At 53.7% G+C, this 21783-nt stretch overlaps 1 protein-coding gene across 1 annotated transcript in view; it reads left to right on the forward strand.

The window, feature by feature from the left end:
- The window catches only part of ARHGAP8 (Rho GTPase activating protein 8), a 37678-nt gene extending 23236 nt beyond the window's left edge, over positions 1–14442 (forward strand). The window contains exons 8-12 of the mRNA XM_068971559.1: positions 6420–6493; positions 9253–9330; positions 9955–10083; positions 13370–13473; positions 14119–14442. Coding sequence (XP_068827660.1) covers positions 6420–6493; positions 9253–9330; positions 9955–10083; positions 13370–13473; positions 14119–14442 — 709 coding nt within the window. The remainder of the gene's footprint in view (positions 1–6419; positions 6494–9252; positions 9331–9954; positions 10084–13369; positions 13474–14118) is intronic.
- The last annotated feature ends 7341 nt before the right edge of the window (positions 14443–21783 follow it).

The raw sequence follows: 21783 nt of genomic DNA on the forward strand, positions 1-21783 counted from the left end.
GGTCGCGAAGTGCTGGACACGACTCAGCAACTAGACAACAGAAGTGAATATACCGTATGTTCATATATGACCTCCATAAATACATCTGGAGCAAAGTTCAGCGAACAGCACTTCCTTTTCCGCTTTTAAACATTGTAAAGATGTGCTGGTGTGGCCCCCACCACCCCCTAACTGCCCTCAGGAAGGCAAGACCTGGAACACGCCTGCTGTGACTCCGGCCGCTCTGGGGGAGCGCTGGTGAGAACTTGGCTCTCAGAGCAGAGCCTAGTGACTGCTTTACCGAGGCTTCTGCTGTGGGCTCTGTGCTTTCAGCCCAACCCTGAGTTTGCTGGCCCAGTCCTGGCTGGGTGTGAGCTGATACCCGGGGTCCAGGGTGGGCGTGCGGGGCTGCTGGCTTTGGCATCGTCAGCGCCTTAGCCTGAGGAGCAGGAGCACCTTCTGGGTTGCCCGTTTTGTTGTTCAGAATCACTCCTTGAAAAGTGCAAGTGTCAAAGTCTCAATCACTCAGTCGTGTCCGACTCTTTGCAACCCCACAGACTGTAGCCCACCAGGCTCCTCTGTCCATGGGATTCTCCAGGCAAGAATACTGGAGTGGGTTGCCGTGCCCTTCATCAGGGGATCTTCCTGACCCCAGGACTGAACCCCGGTCTCCTGCATTGCAGGCCGATTCTTTATACCATCTAAGCTACCAGGGAAGTATCCTTATCATCTGGGCTTCCCTTGTGGCTCAGAGGATAAAGTGTCTGCCTGCAATGCAGGAGACCGGGGTTTCATCCTTGGGTTGGGAAGATCCCTGAAGATGGAAATGGCAACCCACTCCAGTATTCTTGCCTGGAAAATTCCACGGATGGAGGAGCCTGGCAGGCTACAGTCCATCAGATCATAAAGAGTCACACACAGCTGAGTCGTACATGCCCTCCTTCAGGGGATCTTCCTGACCCAGGGATTGAACCCAGGTCTCCTGCATTGCACGCGGATTCTTTATACTGTCTGAGCTACCAGGGAAGTCTCCTTATCATCTAACAAAGCTTTAAAAATGAAAAACAAAAAGCAAAACTCACCCAACTTGTGGACTTCTGAAGCCACCTGCTTGAGTACAGTGTGTGTGTGTGTGTGTGTGTGTGTGTGTGTGTGTGTGTGAGGTCTTTGTGATTTGGGTACCGCTCAGCCTATGAAGTTCACCAGGGCACCTTGGCCTTGTGTTTCGAGCAGGCGCCTTTTGGAAGGTGCTGATGCAGCATTTCAGCCTGGAGCTGCCAGCAGATGCTGGGGATACCTGGTGTAAAGGCTGTGGTCCAGCCCCGCTCCAGAACCAGTTGTTGCTCTTCCTGTCAGTTCGTTACATCTTTAGGGAATGGTGACTATCATTGGGCAACCTCTGAAAACCATTCTGCACGTGCCACTTTGAGAGCTAATCCATGCGATTGCCTCTTTAAATTAATATTTTATGCTGTTTCATTGCAAATGACTGTAATAAAATGGCAATAAACATATTAAATAAAGCACCAAATATGTAATTTGTTTGGACTGTGAATGAATGAAAGTCATTAAAATTCATAAGCAGATCCTATTCACAAGTGTTAATTTGCTGAGTTACGTTCAAAAACACACAACAGAACGCTATCACCTTAGCACGAGCTAATTAAGTTAATATATTAAGGGGAAGTCAGAGATTCAAGAAGTCTTTGCCTGCCTGCCATGCCTGAAGAGGGACAATGGAAACAGCCCTGAACTGGGCAGTTGTGAAGCAATGGAAAAGGGGAGGGGCCTCTGGGGCGGTGGGGGAGGGAGGCAGGTCGCATCCCAGCTCTAGCCTTTTCCAGCTCTGGGAAGGCAAGCTCGTGATGTAACTTCTCACCCTCGCCTCTTCCCCTCTAACCGTAGGTGAAACCCTGCTCTCTGTACCCTCCGGGGCCATGGGGCCCTAATAGGATGCAGGCAATGTGAGCAGTTCCTGCTGCCCAGTTCATCGCCTGCTCTTATTCCGTCTTCTGATCCCCTCCTCCAGAAATCCTGCCCTGATACTCCACACAGGCAAGAAGCATCTGTTGAGAAGACTATTCTTGCCCCCATGGAATTGCCTTGACACCCTTGTAAGGAACTAATTGAGCATGAAAGTTGTGACCAACCTAGACTACATATTGAAAAGCAGAGACATCACTTTGCCAGCAAAGGTCCACCTAGTCAAGGCTATGGTTTTTCCAGTGGTCATGTATGGATGTGAGAGTTGGATTGCGAAGAAAGCTGAGCGCCGAAGAATTGATGCTTTTGAACTGTGATGTTGGAGAAGACTCTTGAGAGTCCCTTGGAATGCAAGGAGATGCAACCAGTCCATTCTGAAGGAGATCACTCCTGGGTGTTCTTTGGAAGGACTGATGCTGAAGCTGAAACTCCAGTACTTTGGCCGCCTCATGCAAAGAGCTGACTCATTGGAAAAGACCCTGATGCTGGGAGGGATTGGGGGCAGGAGGGAAAAGGGACGACCGAGGATGAGATGGCTGGATGGCATCACCGACTCAATGGACCTGAGTTTGGGTGAACTCTGGGAGTTGGTGATGGACAGGGAGGCCTGGCGTGCTGCGATTCATGGGGTTGCAAAGAGTTGGACACGACTGAATGACTGAACTGAACTGAACAGATGAGGGTATATTTCTGGACTCTTGATTCTATTCCATTGATTTGTAAGCTGGTGTTACATGATCTTTATTGTAGATTTATAGTAAGTTTTGCAGTTGGGAAGTGTAATTCTTCCAGTTTTGCTTTTCTTTTTCAAGATTATTTCAGCTCTTCTGAGTCCCTTGAATTTCTTTACTAATTTTAGAATCAGCTTGTCAATTTCTGCAAAAAAAAAAAGCAATTGGAATTTCAATAGGGACTGTGCTGTGTCAGTAGGCCAATTTGGGGGCTATTGCCATTTTAATAATGTGCTACATGCTAAGTTGCTTCAGTCGTGTCCAACTCTATGTGACCGCATGGACTGTAGCCCACCAGGCTCCTCTGTCCATGGGATTCTCCAGGTAAGAATACTGGAGCGAGTTGCCACACCCTCTTTCAGGGGATCTTCCCAACCCAAGGATCCAACCTGAATCTCTTATGTCCCCTGCATTGACAGGCAGGTTCTTTCCAATTCAGAAGCAAGGATGTCTTACCATTTATTTGAATCTTTAAATTTCTTTCAAAAATGTTTTATAGTTTTCCATGCAGCAGTTCTGTACTTTTTTATTAAATTTATTTAGTTTTTATTCTTTGTGATGCTATTGCAAATCAAATTGCTTCTTAATTTCATTTTTAATTGTTCATTGCTAGTGTATAGAAATACAACTGATTTTTGTATGCTGATTCTATCTCCTGCAATCTAGTTGAACTCATTTATTCTAATAGATTTTTTTGGTGAATTTTTTTCTTAGTATTTTCCACGTCTAAGATCACACCATCTGCAAATAGAGATAGTTATACTTATCCTTTTCCAACTTGGGTGCCTTCTATTTCCCTGTCTTGCCTGATTGCACTGGCTATGCCTCCAGTACAGTGTTGAATAGAAGTGACGAGCACGGTCACCCCTGTTTTGTTCCTGATCTTAGAGGGGAGCTTTCAGTCTCTTTATCATTAAGTAGGAAGCTAGTTTTTCATAGATTCCCTCAATCAGGTTGAGGAAAATCCCTTCTGTGGCTACTCTGTTGAATGTTGGTTTTTTTTTGTTTCTTTCATGAAAGGGTGTTAGATTTTGTCAGACCTTTTTTTTTGCTCTGTTGAGAGCATCGCATGACTTCTGCCCTTTATTCTGTTAATGTGATGTTACACTGATTGATTTGCGTGTGTTGAACAAACCTTGTAGTCTGAGGATAGATCACAGGTGTTCATGGTGTATAATCTTTTCATATGTTGCTGAATTTGCATGGCGGATATTTTGTTGAGGATTCTGTGTCTATTCATAAGCACACTGGATCCAGGTCTCCATCTGTGAAATGGGCCCTCTGTGTCTGGCCAGGGATGTCACCCAGCTCTCAGCATTGCAGTGATTTTAATTATCAGTGTCTTTGACTTATAGCTTACAGCTTTCCCGTCGTTCACTGTTTATGACTTGCAGCCCTCCCTGGAGGGAGGTTGCCGGCAAGTCTCTCTCATGTGGGGAGGCTGGGGAGGCTCAGAGACAGACCCATTTCCTAGGACTTCTGCAGATCTGTGTGGTTCCCAAAGTAAATGGAGGAGGAAGAGCGCCTGCAGCTTTGGAATGTCCTGGGAGAAAAGGACCCATCCACCACACTCCTCCTCAGGGTGCAGCGGGGACACCTCCTGGACGCTACTTGGGCCTCAAGCCTCGTCCTCCCACTCAGGGGACACACAGGGAATCAAGTTAGGGAAGGGGTGGGGAGTATCCAGCTTGCATTCCTGCGGTAGCATGACCTCTTGAAAGCAGAGACCATCCCCCGGGCCCGTTTGCCAACTGGACTATTGTTTGGAGTCCTGGTGGGACAAGCTTCAGTAGAAGCGAAATCAGCAGTAAACCCAGCTTTCTGCGGCGATCAGGGCCTGCAGAGGCCTGTCGCTGCTGGTGACACGGTCCTCCTTGTGCCCGTGAGTGTGCTCCGCCACTGTCGTGTCCAGCTCTTCGCAGCCGCATGGACTGTAGCCCACGAGGCTCCTCTGCCCATGGAATTCTCCAGGCAAGAATACTGGAGTAGGGTGCCATTTCCTCCTCCAGGGGATCTTCCCGACCCGGGATTGAACCCGCGTCTGTTGCATCTCCTACATTGGCAGATGGATTCCTTACCACCAGCACCACCTGGAAAGTCCACGTGTTCATGTTTCGGTCCTCTGTAAATCGCAGAGGGAAATGGAAAGCAGGACGGATATCATATCTGCCCAGTGAATTGCTACTGAAGGAGCATGGGTCTGGGTCGTGGCCGCCTTGCCTCCAGCTCTGCCATCTCTTGGCTTTGGGACCTCGAGCTGGTCACCTGGACTTTCCCAGTGTCCATCTCCCATCTGATTGGGGCCAACAAAAGTACAATGGAAACTAAGTAGATAATATTTCAGAGCGAGGGCTCTAGGCTCAGACTCGTGGGTCTGAGTCCCGGCTCTGTCCGCTTGTGACCATGTTTTCCCCTAATCTGTGGCTGCGTCATAAGTTCCCCCAGAACCTAGCTTCAAACAACAACCGTTTTGTGGTGTATCCTGATTTCTGTGGGGTAACAAGGAACGTTTTGTAATAATAAAGAAGTTAACCTCAAGAGTTTATTCACTAGTAACAGCTTTAAAATACACGCAACAAAATCTGGGGGCACCAAAGAAGCAGATACACAATCCTGGTGGGAGACCCCAGTACCCTGCTCTGTACAGGTGATGGAACAAGCCCACAGCAAGCTTGAGCAGCACATCAGTCAACTAATCCCACTGAAATGTAAAGAACAGGCATCCTAGGAACAGCAAAACATATTCTGCTCTGTTAAAAAGTGTCAGGGCAGGATTCCAGCCAGGAATGTCTGACTTAAGAGCCCTGGCCCCTCAGTCTAGCTGGGGCTTCCTGGTGGCTCAGATGGTAAAGAAACCGCCTGCAGTGCAGGAGGCTGGGTTTGATCCCTGGGTTGGGAAGATCCCCTGGAGGAGGAAATGGCAACCCACTGCAGTCTTCTTGCCTGGAGAACCCATGGACAGAGGAGCCTGGCCCAATGTAGCCCAGTCTCTCAAATATGCTGCCTTTTGAGCAAGAAAATCCAGCAGATGAGAAAAGAGAGAAACAAACATGTTTAGAGGGAGCCCAGGGGTCTGTAGAATGGGTCAGTGTAGGTAGCTCTGGCTTCAAATTTCTGACTGCCACTTGAGTAGGGGTGTGGGGAGATGGGGCTGGAAGGGCCATTCGTATGATTGTACCTGTGTTTTAAAGTTTCCCTGTCTTTAAAGCATTTAAAGTTTCCTGAATCTCTGTATCAAATTACTACTTGAGAGACTGTTAACACCCTGTCCGAGGCAACATACTTGGTTTTCACAAAGCATCTCTTTTAATTGATTCGGTCTCCTGGTCCTGCTTTCACGGCCAGATCTTCTCACACCTCTGGGCCTTCTTCTGTGTGTTTCCTTCTGCCTGGAATGCCCTTTCCTCTTTTGTCCTCTGCAAGCTCCTACTCGTCCCTCAAAACCCAGCGCAGAAGTTGCCCCATGTGGAGCCCTCACCAACCGCAGATCTCCTCCGTAACGTGCACCCTTCTGGGGGAGCACTCGGATAATGCACTGTCATTTTTATTATTTCTGCCTCTCTTGGCCACCAGACCACTTGCCTCCTTGGGGCCCAGGCTGCCTCTTTCTCTCCCTGTACGGCACTTTGGGCCCATGTTTTCTCAGGTGTGGTGAGGACCCTGTGCTTATCACGATCACCTACCACACCCAGGTGAAAACTGTTGCCCTCCTTTCTCTCCCCTCAGCCTAAAAGACAAAAATCAAGGTGAACTCATCCCCCCGGTGCTGAGATACACAGTGACATACCTGAGAGAGAAAGGTGAGTAAGAGCTGGCTCCAGCCAGGGGAGGTGAGGGGTGCCAGGGACTCCTCTCCTGGAGGCCTCTCTGGGATCCTGAGCGCCGCACAGGCCAGAGGATGGGAGGAGCTGGAACCTGGGCCCGGGCGGGTGACCGGGATGGGCAGGCCAGGGCACGGTGGCTCCAGCCTCCTGGCCTCTCTGGTTTGAACCCTGGCTCCGCTGCATGCTAGCTGTGTGGCCTCAGGCGAGTCACCTTCCTTCTCTGGGCCTCTGTTTCCTCATCTGTCCGGTGGGGTAATAACAGTGCCTGGTGCACGGGGTTGCCGTGGAGCCTAAGTGAGGTGACGTGCGCGGTGCTTCACACACCTCTGGTCCTTTATCACGAGAGACACGCTTGGTTTGTAGACACATTGCCAGTGGGGTGGGTGTGCTCAGTGACTTGGGGGTGAGCCTTTTGGCTCCTCCTAGACTCCAGAGGCTAGAGCTCAGATCCACAGGAAAGGTGCATGGAGGTGTCTTTTACCCTAAAGGGAGGAAGACCATTCTCGAGAGAAAGGGCTGCCAGCACGGGGTGGTCCCCAGCAGACTCAGATGCAGCAGCTGTGGGGGTCCGTGCATCACAGGGGAAGTGGGGTCCCTGGGGTGGCTCCCAGCACGCCCCAGGAACTGCCCGCTCAAGGCGCCCAAAGCTCTCTGAGACCGCGGCTCTCGGGCTGGAGGGCCTGTGGTTGGCCACTTGGCGCTCTGTCTCCTTCGACATTTCTTCTGCTCTGTCATTAGCAATACTGCCCTTTCCGTTATGTATTTCAGGAATGGACAAAAAACTTGTGGATAAAAAAGTTTCATAGAAACTTTGGAAGGGAGTTTTCCTTTTTTAAAAAATGTATTAATTCCCTTATTAAAAAAAAAAAAAAACACTTAACAACACAAACAGCCCATAGTAGGAACTCACTCTGCGTTTGATGAAGAATATGTGGATTAAACGTGTATTTGTTGAACACTCGGCTGCAGTCAGCCCTGGTCTAGGCTCTCAGGTTGTCGTGGTGACCGCAACACACAGCCTGTGTCCCTTCCAGGGGCTGTAGCTATGACATCTACAGACTGACATGACAGGGGTGAGCCGGTCATAGAGGTCAGGGGAACCTGAGCTCCGACACGCGGGCGGCTGTGTAGCAAATAGCCACAAATTTAGGAGCTTAAAATGTATTATAATGTCTGAGGTCAGAAGTCTGGCCACAGGGGGTGGGTTTTCTGCTCAGGGTCTCACCAGGCTCAACTCAAGGTGCCGGCCAGGCTGTGCTCTTTTCTGGAGGCTCTGGGCAAGACTCCACGTCCGTGCTCATCCAGCACGTCAGTCAAGTTCAGTTCTTGCGGTTGTAGATCCAAGTTGCCTGCATCTTTGCTGGCTGTCAGCCAGGGGTCTCTTTCTGTTCCTAGAGGCAGCCTGCTTTCTTTGCTGTGTGACCTCCCCCTGGAGAAACCCCCACACCTCAAATCCTTGCCCCACATGCTTTGAGTCTGTGTTGCCAAGAGGAACCTGGGTCCCTCTTATGAGGCTCACCTGATTAGGCCAGACCCACCCTAGATAATTTCCGTACCTTCAGCTCAGCTACGTTGGACCTGAATTCCCTCTGCAGAGCCCCTCCACTCCAGCATCTGGATTAGTGTTTGAATGAGTACGTGGGACCCCAGGGCCCAGCAGCCTGGGGGCCATGTCAGAATTCTGCCTATTATAGTCACTCAGCAAGGAAGAGAGCAGGGGCCCCTAGGCAAGGGGAACAGCGGGTACAGAGGGTGAAGGTAGGAAGGAGCGTGGAGCCAGTGGGGGCTGGACAGAGGGCTTAGAGGGGCGGGCGGGGGGCGCTGGGCAGGAGAGCTGGGCAGCAGTAGGCAGACCCGTAGGTCTGTGGTATGGGTTCGCAGGCAGCTCTCCCATCACTGATGGAGACAGAAGACCTCTGTGCCAGAGCCGATGAGGTGTGGATGTAGGTGTCAAATAGCTCACCCAACTTCAGCATGGAAAGAGACTGGGGAGGGGGTGAGCGGCGAGCATGGGGGTCTGGGGCCCGGTGTTGTCCTGGTGAATGTGGACATGCTCTTTGTCTGCACTGTCCAGGACGGTAGCCACTGGCCATATGTGGCCGTCGTCCAACAGAGCACTGCATGTGTGGCTCGTGTGCCGAGCCTGGGTAACTTGATTTTTTACTTGATTTAATTTTAATTTCACAAATGTAAACTACCATGGGCAGCTAGTGGCTGACATATAGGCCAGGTCGGCTCTAGACACTGGGAAGAAAGGGGAGCAGCATGTTTGGGGGTGTCCTGGGGGCTGGGCTGCGCTGGGGCCATGCGTTACCCCCGTTCATCCTTCCCACAGCCCTTGGAGGCAGGCGCTCCTGGCTTACTTGGCAGAGGAGGCAGCTGAGGCTCAGAGAGGCTGAGCGCTTTCTCTGAGGTCACACAGCTGGCCCGAGGCAGCGTTGTTGGGCAGACCCCAGCTGTTTGCCTGAAGCATCAGCCTCTTCCACTCTCCCTTTCTGGGGTCCACAGAGGTGGGGAATTGGGGGGGACTGGGGGGGACTGGGGAGTACGGAAAAGGTTTGATTTAAGAGGAATAAACAAAGGTGGGTGTGGGGCTAGCGGGGAGAAGACGAGTCAAGCTGGAGAGTGTTCCCTGCCAGCCGCGGTGGGGGGATGTGTGGGAAGGGGGAGTCACGGAACGTTCCAGAAACCTCAGATGCTGGGCCCTGTGAAATGCCTGGAGACTCTCCCCACAGGACTCCACACCGAGGGCCTGTTCCGGAGATCAGCCAGTGTCCAGACGGTCCGCGAGATCCAGCGGCTCTACAACCAAGGTGAGTGGCTCCCCAAGACCCTCCCTGTCAGTCTCCTGCCCGGCCAGCCTCACAGGGGCCTCTGAGGCCACAGAGCCCACACTCGAGCCAGCAGAGCTCCCCCCACCCCTGACTCCAGAATAGCCCAGACTGGGGGGACAGCTGCCCTGGTGAGTCTGTGCCTGTACCCCAAGCCTCCCCTCTCAAGCCTGGGGACAGTGGAAGCCAGGCCTGACCTCAGGATGCTCTTGTCCAGGCGGGACTGGGTCATATGGCAGAGAATCAATAGTGTACCCCTGAAATTTCCATGGTGGTCCAGTGGCGAAGACTCCGCACTCCTCATATGGGGGCCTGGGTTCAATCCCTGGTCAGGGAGCGAGATCCCACGTGCTGCAACTAAGATCAAAGACCCTGCATGCTGCAACGAAGACCCGGTGGTGCCAAATTAATTCATTAAAAGCCCAGTGTCCCCAGCCTCCGCCGGGTGCCGTGAGAGGCAGGGGAGGGCAGGGCGGGACAGTGCTGTGTCCTGGCGTCGGGCTCCTCCCCTCAGGAGGTTTCAAGCCATTTCAAGCCCGAGCCCGCTCTGCAGCTGGAGTCCCCAGCCCAGCGTCAGAACTCAGACGCACGCCCTTGTGTGTCCAGGGAAGCCCGTGAACTTCGATGACTACGGGGACATCCACCTTCCAGCCGTGATCCTGAAGACCTTCCTGCGGGAGCTGCCCCAGCCGCTGCTGACCTTCGAGGCCTACGAGCAGATCCTCGAGATCACCAGTATGTACGCGCCGGGGTGTTGGCCAGGGGTGCCCAGGGTGCCAGCCGAAGGCCAGGTGGGTGGGGGCGGGGCTGCTCGGCCTCCTGCTGTTTCCCTCCGGCGCTGCGGGCCAGGAGAGGGGCTGTCCCTCCCGGACCCCCGCCAGCCTCAGCCAGGCCAGCCCTGCCCATGGTTGGGGGACACGGGGTCAGGGGTTATCAGATGCCCCTGGGCCCAGAGGCGCGGTCTCGGAGGGCATCTCTAGATCTGGGGTGCGTCGCCCCGGTCAGCGTGCACCCCCCTGCACTGTTCCACAGGATCTCTACTTCTAGCACCTCAACTTCCTCGTCTAGAAAGGAGGGTAGCCACCCCCGCCTGCCGTTACAGAAAAAGCTATGCATGGCCCTTGAGAGAGCACAGTGAGGCACCCGTCGTGGGGCAGGGGGGCACTATGAGAGGTGTAGGGACCACTGCAGCGGGGAGACAGACTGGGCTCAACCCCAAATACTGCAAGCAGGAGGAGGAGCTTTACAGCCGAGGAGCTGGCGGGCGGGTGGTCTGTGGATGGAAGGTTACTCAGAGGAAACAGGCATGGGGGTAGGCGGGGGGCGGATTCTGACTACACTGATCCAACAGGACTCTTGCTACCAGCAGACCAGGTGGCCCAACATCCCCTAGGGGGTGGGGGACGGGGCGGATGAGGACCCATCAGATGGCAAGGGTGATCAAGGTTCCCGTTACACTAACTTACGGCTCTTCGTAAAGCTGGACAGTGCAGAGACAAAAAGAAGCCTGAAACCAGAGGCTTTGTTAGTAAAAGAACTCAACAAAGCCTGACTAGAGTTTGAGGAGAGAGTCTCCCCAGATCGGTGGAGAATGCTGGGGAGACGTGATGTGAGCGGCAGCTCTCGGGCGTGGTGATGCCGGCATTCTGGAATGGACCAGGTGCACTGAGGGCCGTGGCGCTGATCACTCCTAACAGCCAGTGAGGGCACGTCAGGGCTTCCTATGTGGCTCAGTGGTAAAGAATCCTCCTGCAAATGCGGGAGACGTGGTTCTTTCCCTAGGCTAGGAGGATCTTCCCCCTGGAGAAGGAATTGGCAACCCACCCCAGTATTCTTGCCTGGAGAATCTCATGGACAGAGGAGCCTGGTGGGCTACAGTCCATGGGGTCGTAAAGACTCAGACACAACTTAGCAACTAAACAACAACGAGGGCATGTCAGAGATGCTGGAGGATGCTGGGAAAGCAGCATAATCAAACATTGTTGCTTTCAATGCTTGCAGTGGGATGACCTCTGCCCCCAGTGTTCTCCAAAACTGGATTCGGCTCCTGGTGGGTGTCAAGCCATAGACACAGCCAAGCCCCAACTTCCTCCCTGCCCCGCCCTCCCCACCCCCACCCCCCCCCACACACACACACACGAAGAGATTTGAACAGGCACTCTGATCGTTTCTAACAATGAGAGTTAGCGGCTCGAGGCTGTACCCCTAGGACAGTGACTCCAACCCAAACAAAATCCTGCCCGAGAAAGTACTTCTCATTCCAGCCAAAACCTGGTGATAGACAGAGCTGCCTGGCCCCATCTTAGAGCAGTTATTGTGGAAAGTTCGCCATTATGAGCTACTCCTTTCCTCTTCCTTTGCACCTCTACTCATTCTTTTTAACAGCTGCCTATCTTTCTATCAGCTTAGCTATTCTGAAGGCTATGCACCCTGTCGGCTGTCATTCAACAACTCAGCTTGACTGAATTGTGACTCAGGCATAGGGTTGCCAGATTCAGCTTTTAAAAAACACAGGACGTCCAGTCAAATATGAATTTCAGGTAAATAATGAACTCTTAGTATAAGCATGTATCTATGTGTAAGTAAGTATACTAAACTCTTTAGAATACGTATGTTCCAAATATTGAACAGGATATACCTGCACTAAAAAAGAATTTGCTGTTTATCTTCAATTCACATTGAACTGGATATCCTCTATTGTATCGGCAACCCTGCCCAGGTGGGGTGTGTGTCTTCTTGGAGTGAGGCAAGTAGTCCTTGCAGAGAATGCTCTGGAGGAAATGGACTGCCCAGGTGGCCTGTGGTGTCCAGGAAAAAAAGCCAACTGCCATAGGGATAGTCGCCAAGGTATAGCAAGGCTTAGAGCACCAGCTCATAGCTGAACAGCATGGGACTCAAGTCTGGGCTTCAGCACACATTAACTGTGTGACCTTGGGCAGGTCACTGAACCTCTCTGAGCTCACTTGCCTCGTCTGCATAAAGTCGGGGTTGCTTTGAGAGTGAGAGGTCGCACACTGCTTGGCATGATTCCTGGCACACGGTAAGCGCTCGGTCCATGCTGGCTTTGTGACAGCGAGCTGCCCTTCCCGCTCGCTTCCTTCTTTCTTCAAGGAACCATAGTAAAGGCCAGGGGTGGACGGTGCTCCGTATCTGTTCTGGGACCACAGCTCTTAGAAAGGTGTCGAGTCTGGAAAGCAGAGATCCAGGGCAACGAGATTTGTTGGTTCCTCGGAAATAATAACTCTAAGGGAATTCCTAGTCTGCTCAAATTACCCGGCAACCGCTTGAGTTCATGGAAGAATGACTTCTGCTGAAAAACCAACAAGAACGTTCACAGCAGGGAACTCTGTGTCTTTCAGCAGAGGCTGTGTTAGTCCACAGTCACCGTGCCCAAGGCTTAGTGGGAGGAGGTTTAGGGTGCTGGGAGCTCAAGGTGTGTCCGTGTGTGCACGTGTGTGTCAGCAGCAGGAGCTGGGCGAAGGCGTGTTGAGTAGCACGTCTGCACTCGCAGTTTATGGAGCTCAGTGGGGTATGTGGTGGGGGGCCACTGGGGGCGCTTGGTTGCTTGGCTGCTTCCAGACCCCGCTGGGTGTGGGGCCCTGAGCTGTGGATGGGAAACAGGTTGAGTTAGTCCAGAGCAGGGTCCGTGTGCTTCTGTAGAGTCAGATAGTAACTATTTTAGGCTGTGTGTACCAGACTCAGCCACCGTGCAAAAGCAGCCATGGGCGAATGAACGGATGTGGGTCTGCGCCAATAAAGCTTTCCTGGCCCTCGGTATCGACCATCCCATCCATAAGGTGATCTGGCTCCCAGGGGTCATGGCGGGGAGCAGTCGCGGTGCCCGAGGTGAAGAAGTGGGCAGAGCTCGGAGCAGAGCTTCCTTGGGAAGTGGGACCCAAGGCCCAGGCGTGGGGCAGCCTGTCCCCTCCTCCCTGCACCCACCTCCCTGCACCCCTGCCCGTCCTCAGAGGGATGGGATGCAGGAAGGGGACGCTCAGGAAGGATCCTTGGGCCATGGCAGGTGTGGAGAGCAGCCTGCGGGTGACCTGCTGCCGCCAAATCCTGCAGAACCTTCCAGAACACAACTACGCCGTCCTCAGCTACCTCATGGGCTTCCTGCACGAGGTGAGGGGGCCGAGCCAGTGCCCAGGCAGACCAGGCCTGGGTTCTCACCTCCCTCGACCCTGGAGCCCAGTCTGGGCCCGAAGGGCCTCCTACAAGGCCTGACCGGGCCACACCTCTGCCCAGCAGGTCACGGGGTGGGGTGCGGACGGGGTAGGGGGGTTGTGTGCCCAGACCAAGGAGGCTTGGAGTCTGCAGCCGGTGTGAGGCCTGAGCAGGACGTGTCCTGGGCCTGCTGCACCGTGAGCCGCACACCGAGGGCCCTAAGACAGTAGAAATGTCTCCTCTCCCCACCCTGGGGTTGCTCTACGTGTTGGCCGAGATGAGGGGGCAGCCCCTTTGGGGAGGCAAATTCCCTACACTCTCTCGTTAACCCTCCAAGAGCACCTGCATGCCAGGGCCCCACTCTGTACCCACGGTGCCAGGGCCCCGCCCCCTGAGTCCTGGGAATAGAGGAGGAGGCTGGGATGGAGTGTGGCGGGGATACTGCGGACATTCTGGAAGGAGATTAAGAGGCCAGAGCCAGTGGGCCTCCGGGGCGTCAAGGCCCATCCCTTCTGTTTTACGGACGGGCGACTCCAGCCCTCCTCCGGGCGCACAGAACGCCCGGTCACACCTCTTCTCGTCTCCGCCGTGTTCTCACCCCAGGTGTCCCGGGAGAGCATCTCGAACAAAATGAACAGCTCCAACCTGGCCTGCGTCTTCGGGCTGAATCTGATCTGGCCGTCCCAGGGGGCCTCCTCGCTGAGTGCCCTCGTGCCTCTGAACCTGTTCACCGAGCTGCTGATTGAGTACTACGATAAGGTCTTCAGCGGCCGAGAGGAGCGCGGGGCCCAGGCGGGCGAGCAGGGCGGTCCCCGCGCCAGAGGCTCCGTCCCCGCTAGGGGCGCTGCAGGAGACAGACCCGCCTCCGGCCTCGCCAGACCCCCGCTCCCTCCGCGTCCCCTGACCACGGCCTGGAGACCCCTCTAGGGCTGGAAATGTCAGTGGTGGTCTCTGCATCTGTGTTTTGTAAACTTGCCATTAAACGATCTTCTAGGGAACCGACCCTCCCTCCAGTGAAAATTCCGTGGTTCTGATTCGTCAGCCCCTCTTGTTGGGTAATGGCAGGCAAGATGATGGATCTGTTAGGATCAGGACTCGGCTGGGCCCCCTGAATATGGGAATGTGGTGGCTGGGCCTGGTACCAGGCATCTCCTGCTGCCGCGATGCCACGTGACAAACTGTGCAGACCCAGTGCCTTAGAGCAGCGGCCTCTGGTCACTGCCTGCGAGTCGGTGGGTCAGCGGGCAGCTCTGGTCGCTTCAGGACTTGCTTGGCAGGTATCAGGCACCAGGGTGGCTGGGGAGGCTCCACCCTCCCGCAGGCGCTGCGTTTCCGCTTGATGAATGGGCACGCATTCCCTGGACACGAGCCGAGCCCAAGCAAGAGCACCAGCACAGCGGCTTCCAAGCTTGGGTGGTGTCACTAACGCTCACACCCTGTCAGCCAAGCTGGCCTCAGGGCCAAGGCCAGGGTCACAGCGGAAGGGCAAAGCGTGCAGATAAGAGGAGGGGGAGAAACGGGGCCGTCGGCTGCCCGAGGGCTGCAGGACGTGTCCTGCCCTGGGCGTGGCGGGCCGGTCCTGTGTTCCCAGCGCCCCATACAGTGAGGAGCCCTGAAAAGTCATGGCTCCACATTCCCAGCAAAGAGCCCCCAGTGTCCCTGATTGGCCGAGCCGCGGTCTCACCCTGGACGGGCGCTGTGTCTGGGGCAGGCACCGGTGGGCTCCCAACAAAGGAGAGCTGGTGCCCGGTGGGTCAGTGTGGGCAGGCCCCCACAACATACACCACTGGCCAGGGTTTCAACAACAGGCCCTTCTTTTCTTGCCGTTGTGGAGGCCAGAAACCCAGGGTCAGCATGCCAGCAGGCTTTACTTCTGGCGAGGGCGCTCCCCTGACATGCAGACGGCCACCTCCTCTCTGTCCTCAGGAGCCAGAAGGGCCAGCTCTCTGGTGTCTCTTCCCGTAAGGACACACGACCTGGCGGGCCCGCCCCGCACTCGTGACCTCATTTAACTTTAACTACTCTGTGAGGAAGGCTTCCCTGGTGGCTCAGACGGTAAAGAATCTGCACAAAGCAGGAGAGCTGCGTTCCATCCCTGGGTGGGGAAGACCCCCTGGAGAAGGGAATGGAAACCCACCCCAGTATTCTTGCCTGGAGAATCCCATGGACAGAGGAGCCTGGCGGGCTACTGTTCACGGGATCGCAAAGACTTGGACACAAGTGAGCAACTAACACTTTCACTTTATCTTCCCAGGTGGAGCTAGTGGTAACGAGCCTTCCTGCTAGTGCAGGTGACACCAGAGATGTGAGTTCAGTCCCTGGGTCGGGAAGACCCCCGGGAGGAGGGCACGGCAACCCGCTCTAGTATTCTTGCCTGGGAAATCCCATGGACACCTGGGGCTACTTCCTGAATGCGGAGGGTGTGGGCGCCGTGCTCACCTCCTGCCTCTTCTCACCTCCGCATTCACTCCACTCACCCGCGGCTGCGGTCGCCTGCCTGCCTGTCCTTGTCTCTGTAAGGGAGGGGACGTGTGCCCACTGAGCCGTCTCCCAGCCCCCAGCAATGAGTGGGTGACACCTCGTTTCAAGGATCCAGCAGACTGAGAGCAGGGGAGCATCCTCTCGTTTCTCTGACGCAGGTTCCATGTCGTGTCCAGGCCAGAGCACAGCGTCCCCAAGTCCCGGCCATTCAGGTGAGGAGGACATTGGTCCTCCTGTGGCTTCTGGGGTGGAGGAGGGGGAGCTGGTGGCAGGTGCTGGAGAAGAGACCCTCCCACTGACACAGCACGTCCTCCTGGGGAGAGGCAGGCCCAGCCCCAGCAGGGTGGGCTATGGAGTCCCAGTCCAAGGTCACAGGTGCGAGGCCTTGCACCAAGGCCACAGACACAGAGCCCAGAACCAAGGTCACCTCTAGAACTGACTAAGCCCCTTTGTAACTGCTGCCAAAAGCCCCCCCTGATCATTACCAGCCGGTTTCCTGACCCCAAGTTAGGCAAAAATGCCCACCCTGTGCTCACCCTATAGCCCCTAACCATCACCTAATAGCACCCTTCCAGCAGGAATTTTCTTTGTCTTGAAGCTATAAAAATTGGCTACTAACCCACAAAAGCTGTGACAAACCTAGACAGTGTATTAAAAAGCAGAGACATCACTTTGCCAACAAAGGTCCATCTAGTCAGAGCTATGGTTTTTCCAGTAGTCATGTATGGATGTGAGAGTTGGACTATAAAGAAAGTTGAGCACTGAAGAATTGATGCGTTTGAACTGTGGTGTTGGAGAAGACTCTTGAGAGTCCCTTGGACTGCAAGGAGATCCAACCAGTCCATCCTAAAGGAGATCAGTCCTAAATATTCATTGGAAGGACTGATGCTGAAGCTGAAACTCCAACACTTTGGCCACCTGATGTGAGGAGCTGACTCATTGGAAAAGACCCTGATGCTGGGAAAGACTGAGGGCAGGAGGAGAAGGGGATGACAGAGGATGAGATGGTTGGGTAGCATCACCAACTCAATGGACATGAGTTTGAGCAAACTCAGCAAGTTAGTGAAGAACAGGGAAGCCTGGCGTGCTGCAGTCCATGGATTGTGAAGAGTCAGACACGACTGAGCGACTGAACAACAACTCACAAAAGTGTCGGCTCTCGCTGGAGCCGGCCCGCTGTTCAGACAGCATCCCGTCAGCTCTCCCTGACGGGTCAAGAGCTGGGCCTGCCGTGCTCGCAGTGCCCACATTGTCTCTGCTCTTTGTTCTTAATGAACTCACTCCGTTCTGCAGTGCCCCATGTCTGGAAGTTCTTTTCCGACCTGCGCTGGGACGGCCACCACACGGACACGGTCAGGGGCTGCGCCGGGTCCCTCCCGTGGGGCTCTGAGGATGACACACGGCCGCGCGGACGGAGACTTTGCCGTCCTCACTGGTCCCTGCGGTGTGGGGGCTGCTGCAGAAACACCTCCCACCTGCCTCCGCCTCCTGGTGGAGCCCAGCCAGGTGGGCGTTCATGGTTGGGGCTTGAGTGGCTTTAAGTAACAGCCCTCTCCCTGCCCAGACTGAGAACACTGAGGAAAAGGCAGACTCAGGAGCCACTCTGGGGGTCAAAGTGTCTGCTTCGAGCTGGCCAGGGCCCTGCCTGCCTGTGCTCTGTCTGTGGCCAAGGGCGCTCGCTAACTAGTCACCCTGATTTTGACAAACACCGCCTGATCGCTGAGCCTGGGAAGGATGCGGGCCAGAGGCCATGTGTTCTGCAGGCATTTGGCTCCAGACCTCCGAGTTCCACCGTCATAATATTCCCTCCTCTTCCCACGGGAGGGGCGAGGGGGCGGGGAGAGAGGCCGGGGGGATTAGTCCTCCCTGGTGAAGTCCCTCCCCAACCTGGGGCAGGTGGGGCTGCTCCGGTCATCTCATTTCTCTTCTACAGACGAAGACCTGGAGGACCAGAGAGATAAAGGAACTTACTCTAAGTCACACAGCTTGCGTGTGGCAGAGCAGAGATTCAGATCTGTGCAGCCCTGTGCTGTGGAGGCCAAAGAGAGGGGTCCGGGCCTCAGTCTCCCCACCTTACAGTGGAGGGGGGTGTTCACACTCCGCACTCCCCTCCAGCTGCCAGGACACCGGCTCAGAAGCCACAAGACCTGAGACTGAATCAGCTCCACCGCAGGTCTGATCAGATCCAACCTCCTGGCCCGGCTTCCTGTCTGAACACATTTGAACAATCCCATGTGGACATCAGGGTTTGTCTGCCCAGTGCTGGCAACAGCCAAGGCTTGGAAACCACCTGTGTGCTCCTTGGTGGATGAAAGGACCCGGAAGCTGTGACCATGTGCACAGGGGAGGATTATCTAGCTGTAGAAGCAAGGAAATCCTACCACTTTTGACAACGTGGATGGACGCTGAGGATGCTGTGCTAAGTGAAAAATTCAGGCAGAGGAAGAGAAAAAGTCCTATGATCCCATTTAATATGTAGAACAAAAACCGAACAAAAACCACCAGTGTCATAGAAAAAAAAGATCAGATTTGTGGTTACCAGAGACAGGAGGTGGGGAAGGAGGAAATGGAAGACAGTGATCAAAAGTTACAAACCTCAGCCGTAAGATAAATAATGCTAGGAATATAACTAACAATTTGATGACTAGATACTAAGCGTTCTCATTACACGGAGAAATTGTTTTCTTTTTATTGTGTCTATATGAGATGATGAATGTCAACTGAACCTATTATGATAGTCATATCATGATACACGTACCTCAGACCCACAGGCTACATGCCTTAAACTTAACCAGTGGGTGGGAGGAGGGTTCAAGAGGGAGGGGACATACGTATACCTGTGGCCGATTCCTGCTGATGTATGGCGGAAATCATCACAATATTGTGAAGTAATTATCCTCAAGGGCTTCCCTTGTGACTCAGTTGGTAAAAGAATCCACCTGCGATGCGGGAGACCTGGGTTTGATCCCTGGGCTGGGAAGTTCCCCTGAGGAAGGGAGAGGCTACCCACTCCAGTATTCTGGCCTGGAGAATTCCGTGGACCATACAGTCCTTGGGGTTGCAAAGGGTCAGACACGACTAAGTGACATTTACACACACAATTATCCTCTAATTAAAAATGAAATTTAAAAAAGAAAGGAAAAAGCTTCATGATGTATATCAGTTAGTTCTTAATAAAACTGGAGGAAAAAAAGGTTTGTCTGCTGCCAAACTGTATTTTGGACACTTCCTGGCTGGACAGAATCATCTACATCTTTGGGCTTAAAACAGGTCTTGGTCACCCAGGTGACAATGGACAGTCGTCCACGCTCCTCCCCAGCCCACACCCAGCCCTGGGCACACCTCTCCAGCAGCTGCAGTCACCCTAAGTAGATGGCGAATGTTCACAAAAGCAGCGGAAGTTCAGGCCTTCCGAGCTCGGCGGCCTTCCGCTCGGGGTGGACTCCAGAGGCTGCAGCCCGTGCTCGCTCCATGCCAGCCTCCCCGAGCTGGGCGGCCGCAGCCTGTGCCCTCATGGCCCCAGGTTCCGGCCCCATGTCCTGGGCTCCAGGAGCACCCCAGGGCCCGCTGATCTGAGCAGCATAGCCCGTCTCTTCCTAGCCCCTGTTTCTCACCCGTCTCTCCACATCCCTACTCCTGGTTCTGGTCTGGCTCCCCACTCCCTCGTGGCTCAGACAGAAAAGCGTCTGCCTGCAATGCGGGAGACTCGAGTTCGATCCCTGGGTTGGGCAGATCCCCTGGAGCAGGAAATGGCAACCCACTCCAGTACTCTTCCCTGGAGAGTCCCATGGACAGAGGAGCCTGGTGGGCTACATACAGTCCATGGGGTCGCAAAGAGTCGGACACGACTGAGCGACTTTCACCTTCTTGTTTTCTTTCCCTCCATCCTTCCTTACCCATCTTTGCTGTTCCTTCCAGCTTTCCCTCTCACAGCCAAGCACAGCCAGAACGGTGCTCTTAGACAACTTGAAAAGCATTATTGTTTCTTTTCTATCCCCTGCAAAGCTCTGTTTCTTTTCTCGCACATCCTTTTTTTAAAAACACAACCTTCCAGATCCAGCCAACCACAGTCAGGCACGAGGGGGTGGGGGGTGGGGCTCGGACCAGCCTGAGTGGGCTCCCCGGATCCCGAAGGGTTCAGTTCGGAGCCCAAGGCAAACCCACCGCCGGCCCCCCGGCCTCTGGAAGCACAGCTGGCATCTGCACCTCTCGCCCCCAAGAAGGCGTCTTGTTCTCAAACACTTCAGAACAACATGAAAACAGCCTCAGAGTTGTGCTGCCAGGAAAAGGAAAAAAAGTCTGAAGTAAAAAAAATGATGGCTCCCTTAAGAGCACACCACTGTGAACACCAGAATTAACAACGACATTAAATCAAATCTCATGCATTATGCAGAAAGGTTTACAGTGCTAAGCGCATTTGTGAAATATATGTTTCAAATTTTCTGACTCCGAGAGGTGGCCCCAAGACACTCTCCTGTGGCTGCTTTGATAGCAGCCTCCCTTTCACAAGCGATAATTGCGGAATCCCAGCGCCAGCACCGCGTGGTCCTGTCACCCTTCCCTTGTATCAAAGCACCATTTCCACGGCAAGAGAAAACAATTATGGTGATAATGTGTTGGAGACCCACGCGGCACGTATCAGCCTGAAACAATGAGACGTGATGCCGGAACGAGGGCCCCAGAGTGTCTCTATTGACAAGGACGTGTGAAATAAATTGCCCAAACATTCACTTTTGCAAAAATGACAGAGATTTTAAGTAACTCCAGAGATTAGGCAGGCTGCCCAGGACTTGTAGCTGACATCTACCAGGAATTAATGAATCCTGCCCAGAGTAGAAGCATCTGTAGGCAGAGAAAGTGGCTGGTCCATTCCAAAGAGCCCAGCAATGGGGGGCTGCCATCAGCCCAGACTGCCGTCACAGGGGGAGCAGGCACTGGGTTCCCCGATTCTGGTACATCTCAGACTCACAGACCTGTGACCCTAGGTGAGTCATGTTGCCCAGCAAGGGGAGTCCAAAGTGAGGAGGCTCAACTTGGGTTTCTGTCCTCCATGTAGGAGTGTGGCTGGGGTAAGTTCTTGGAGCTGTTTCTCGGTTGCATAATGGGAAGAACAGTCTCCACTCTGTGGGTCTCTGTGTGCTTTGCAGCATCTGTTTTGTGCCAGGAGTAACAGTCTCACAGTTATAGAGGTTGGGTGGTAGGGCGGTGGTGGTACACTTCTTGCCTTCACAGGGCTTGTAGAAGAGCTGGGGAGAAAAGCAAATAAAAACACAAAATATGCTTTATTTCTAAAATTATTTTTCATTTATATTTTTTCTTCCAATACCTTAAAACATTTATTTACTTATTTTTATTTTTCCATTTTTGTTTATTTGGCTGTGCTGGGTCTTAGTTGTAGCAAGTGGGAGCTTTAGTTGTAGCATGGGAACTTGTAGTCATGGCTTGTGGGATCTAAGTCCCTGACCAGGGATTGAACTGGGACCCCTGGGGTTGGGAGCTCAAGGTATTAGCCACTGGACCGCCAGGGAAGTTCCCAGCTATGTCTTTTTAGAGCTACCGCAGTATGAACAGGACTCAGGCAGGTGCAGGAGAGAGGTGGGAGACAGGGGACGGTCCTGGCAGCTCCCAGGCTTGAGTGATTTGGGCCCCGAAGTGGGGTCCTCCCCAGAAATAGACGGGGTGGAAGAGGCAGGGCAAGCCCTGCTGTTGGTTTGATAACAAAAAGCTTTCCTGTTTTGTTATCAGAAAAATAATTACTCAGGAGGAAAAAAAATTCACTGACAGAAA

The sequence above is a fragment of the Capricornis sumatraensis genome, chromosome 4, assembly GCF_032405125.1.
Source record: "Capricornis sumatraensis isolate serow.1 chromosome 4, serow.2, whole genome shotgun sequence".
Classification (NCBI taxonomy): Eukaryota; Metazoa; Chordata; class Mammalia; order Artiodactyla; family Bovidae; genus Capricornis; species Capricornis sumatraensis.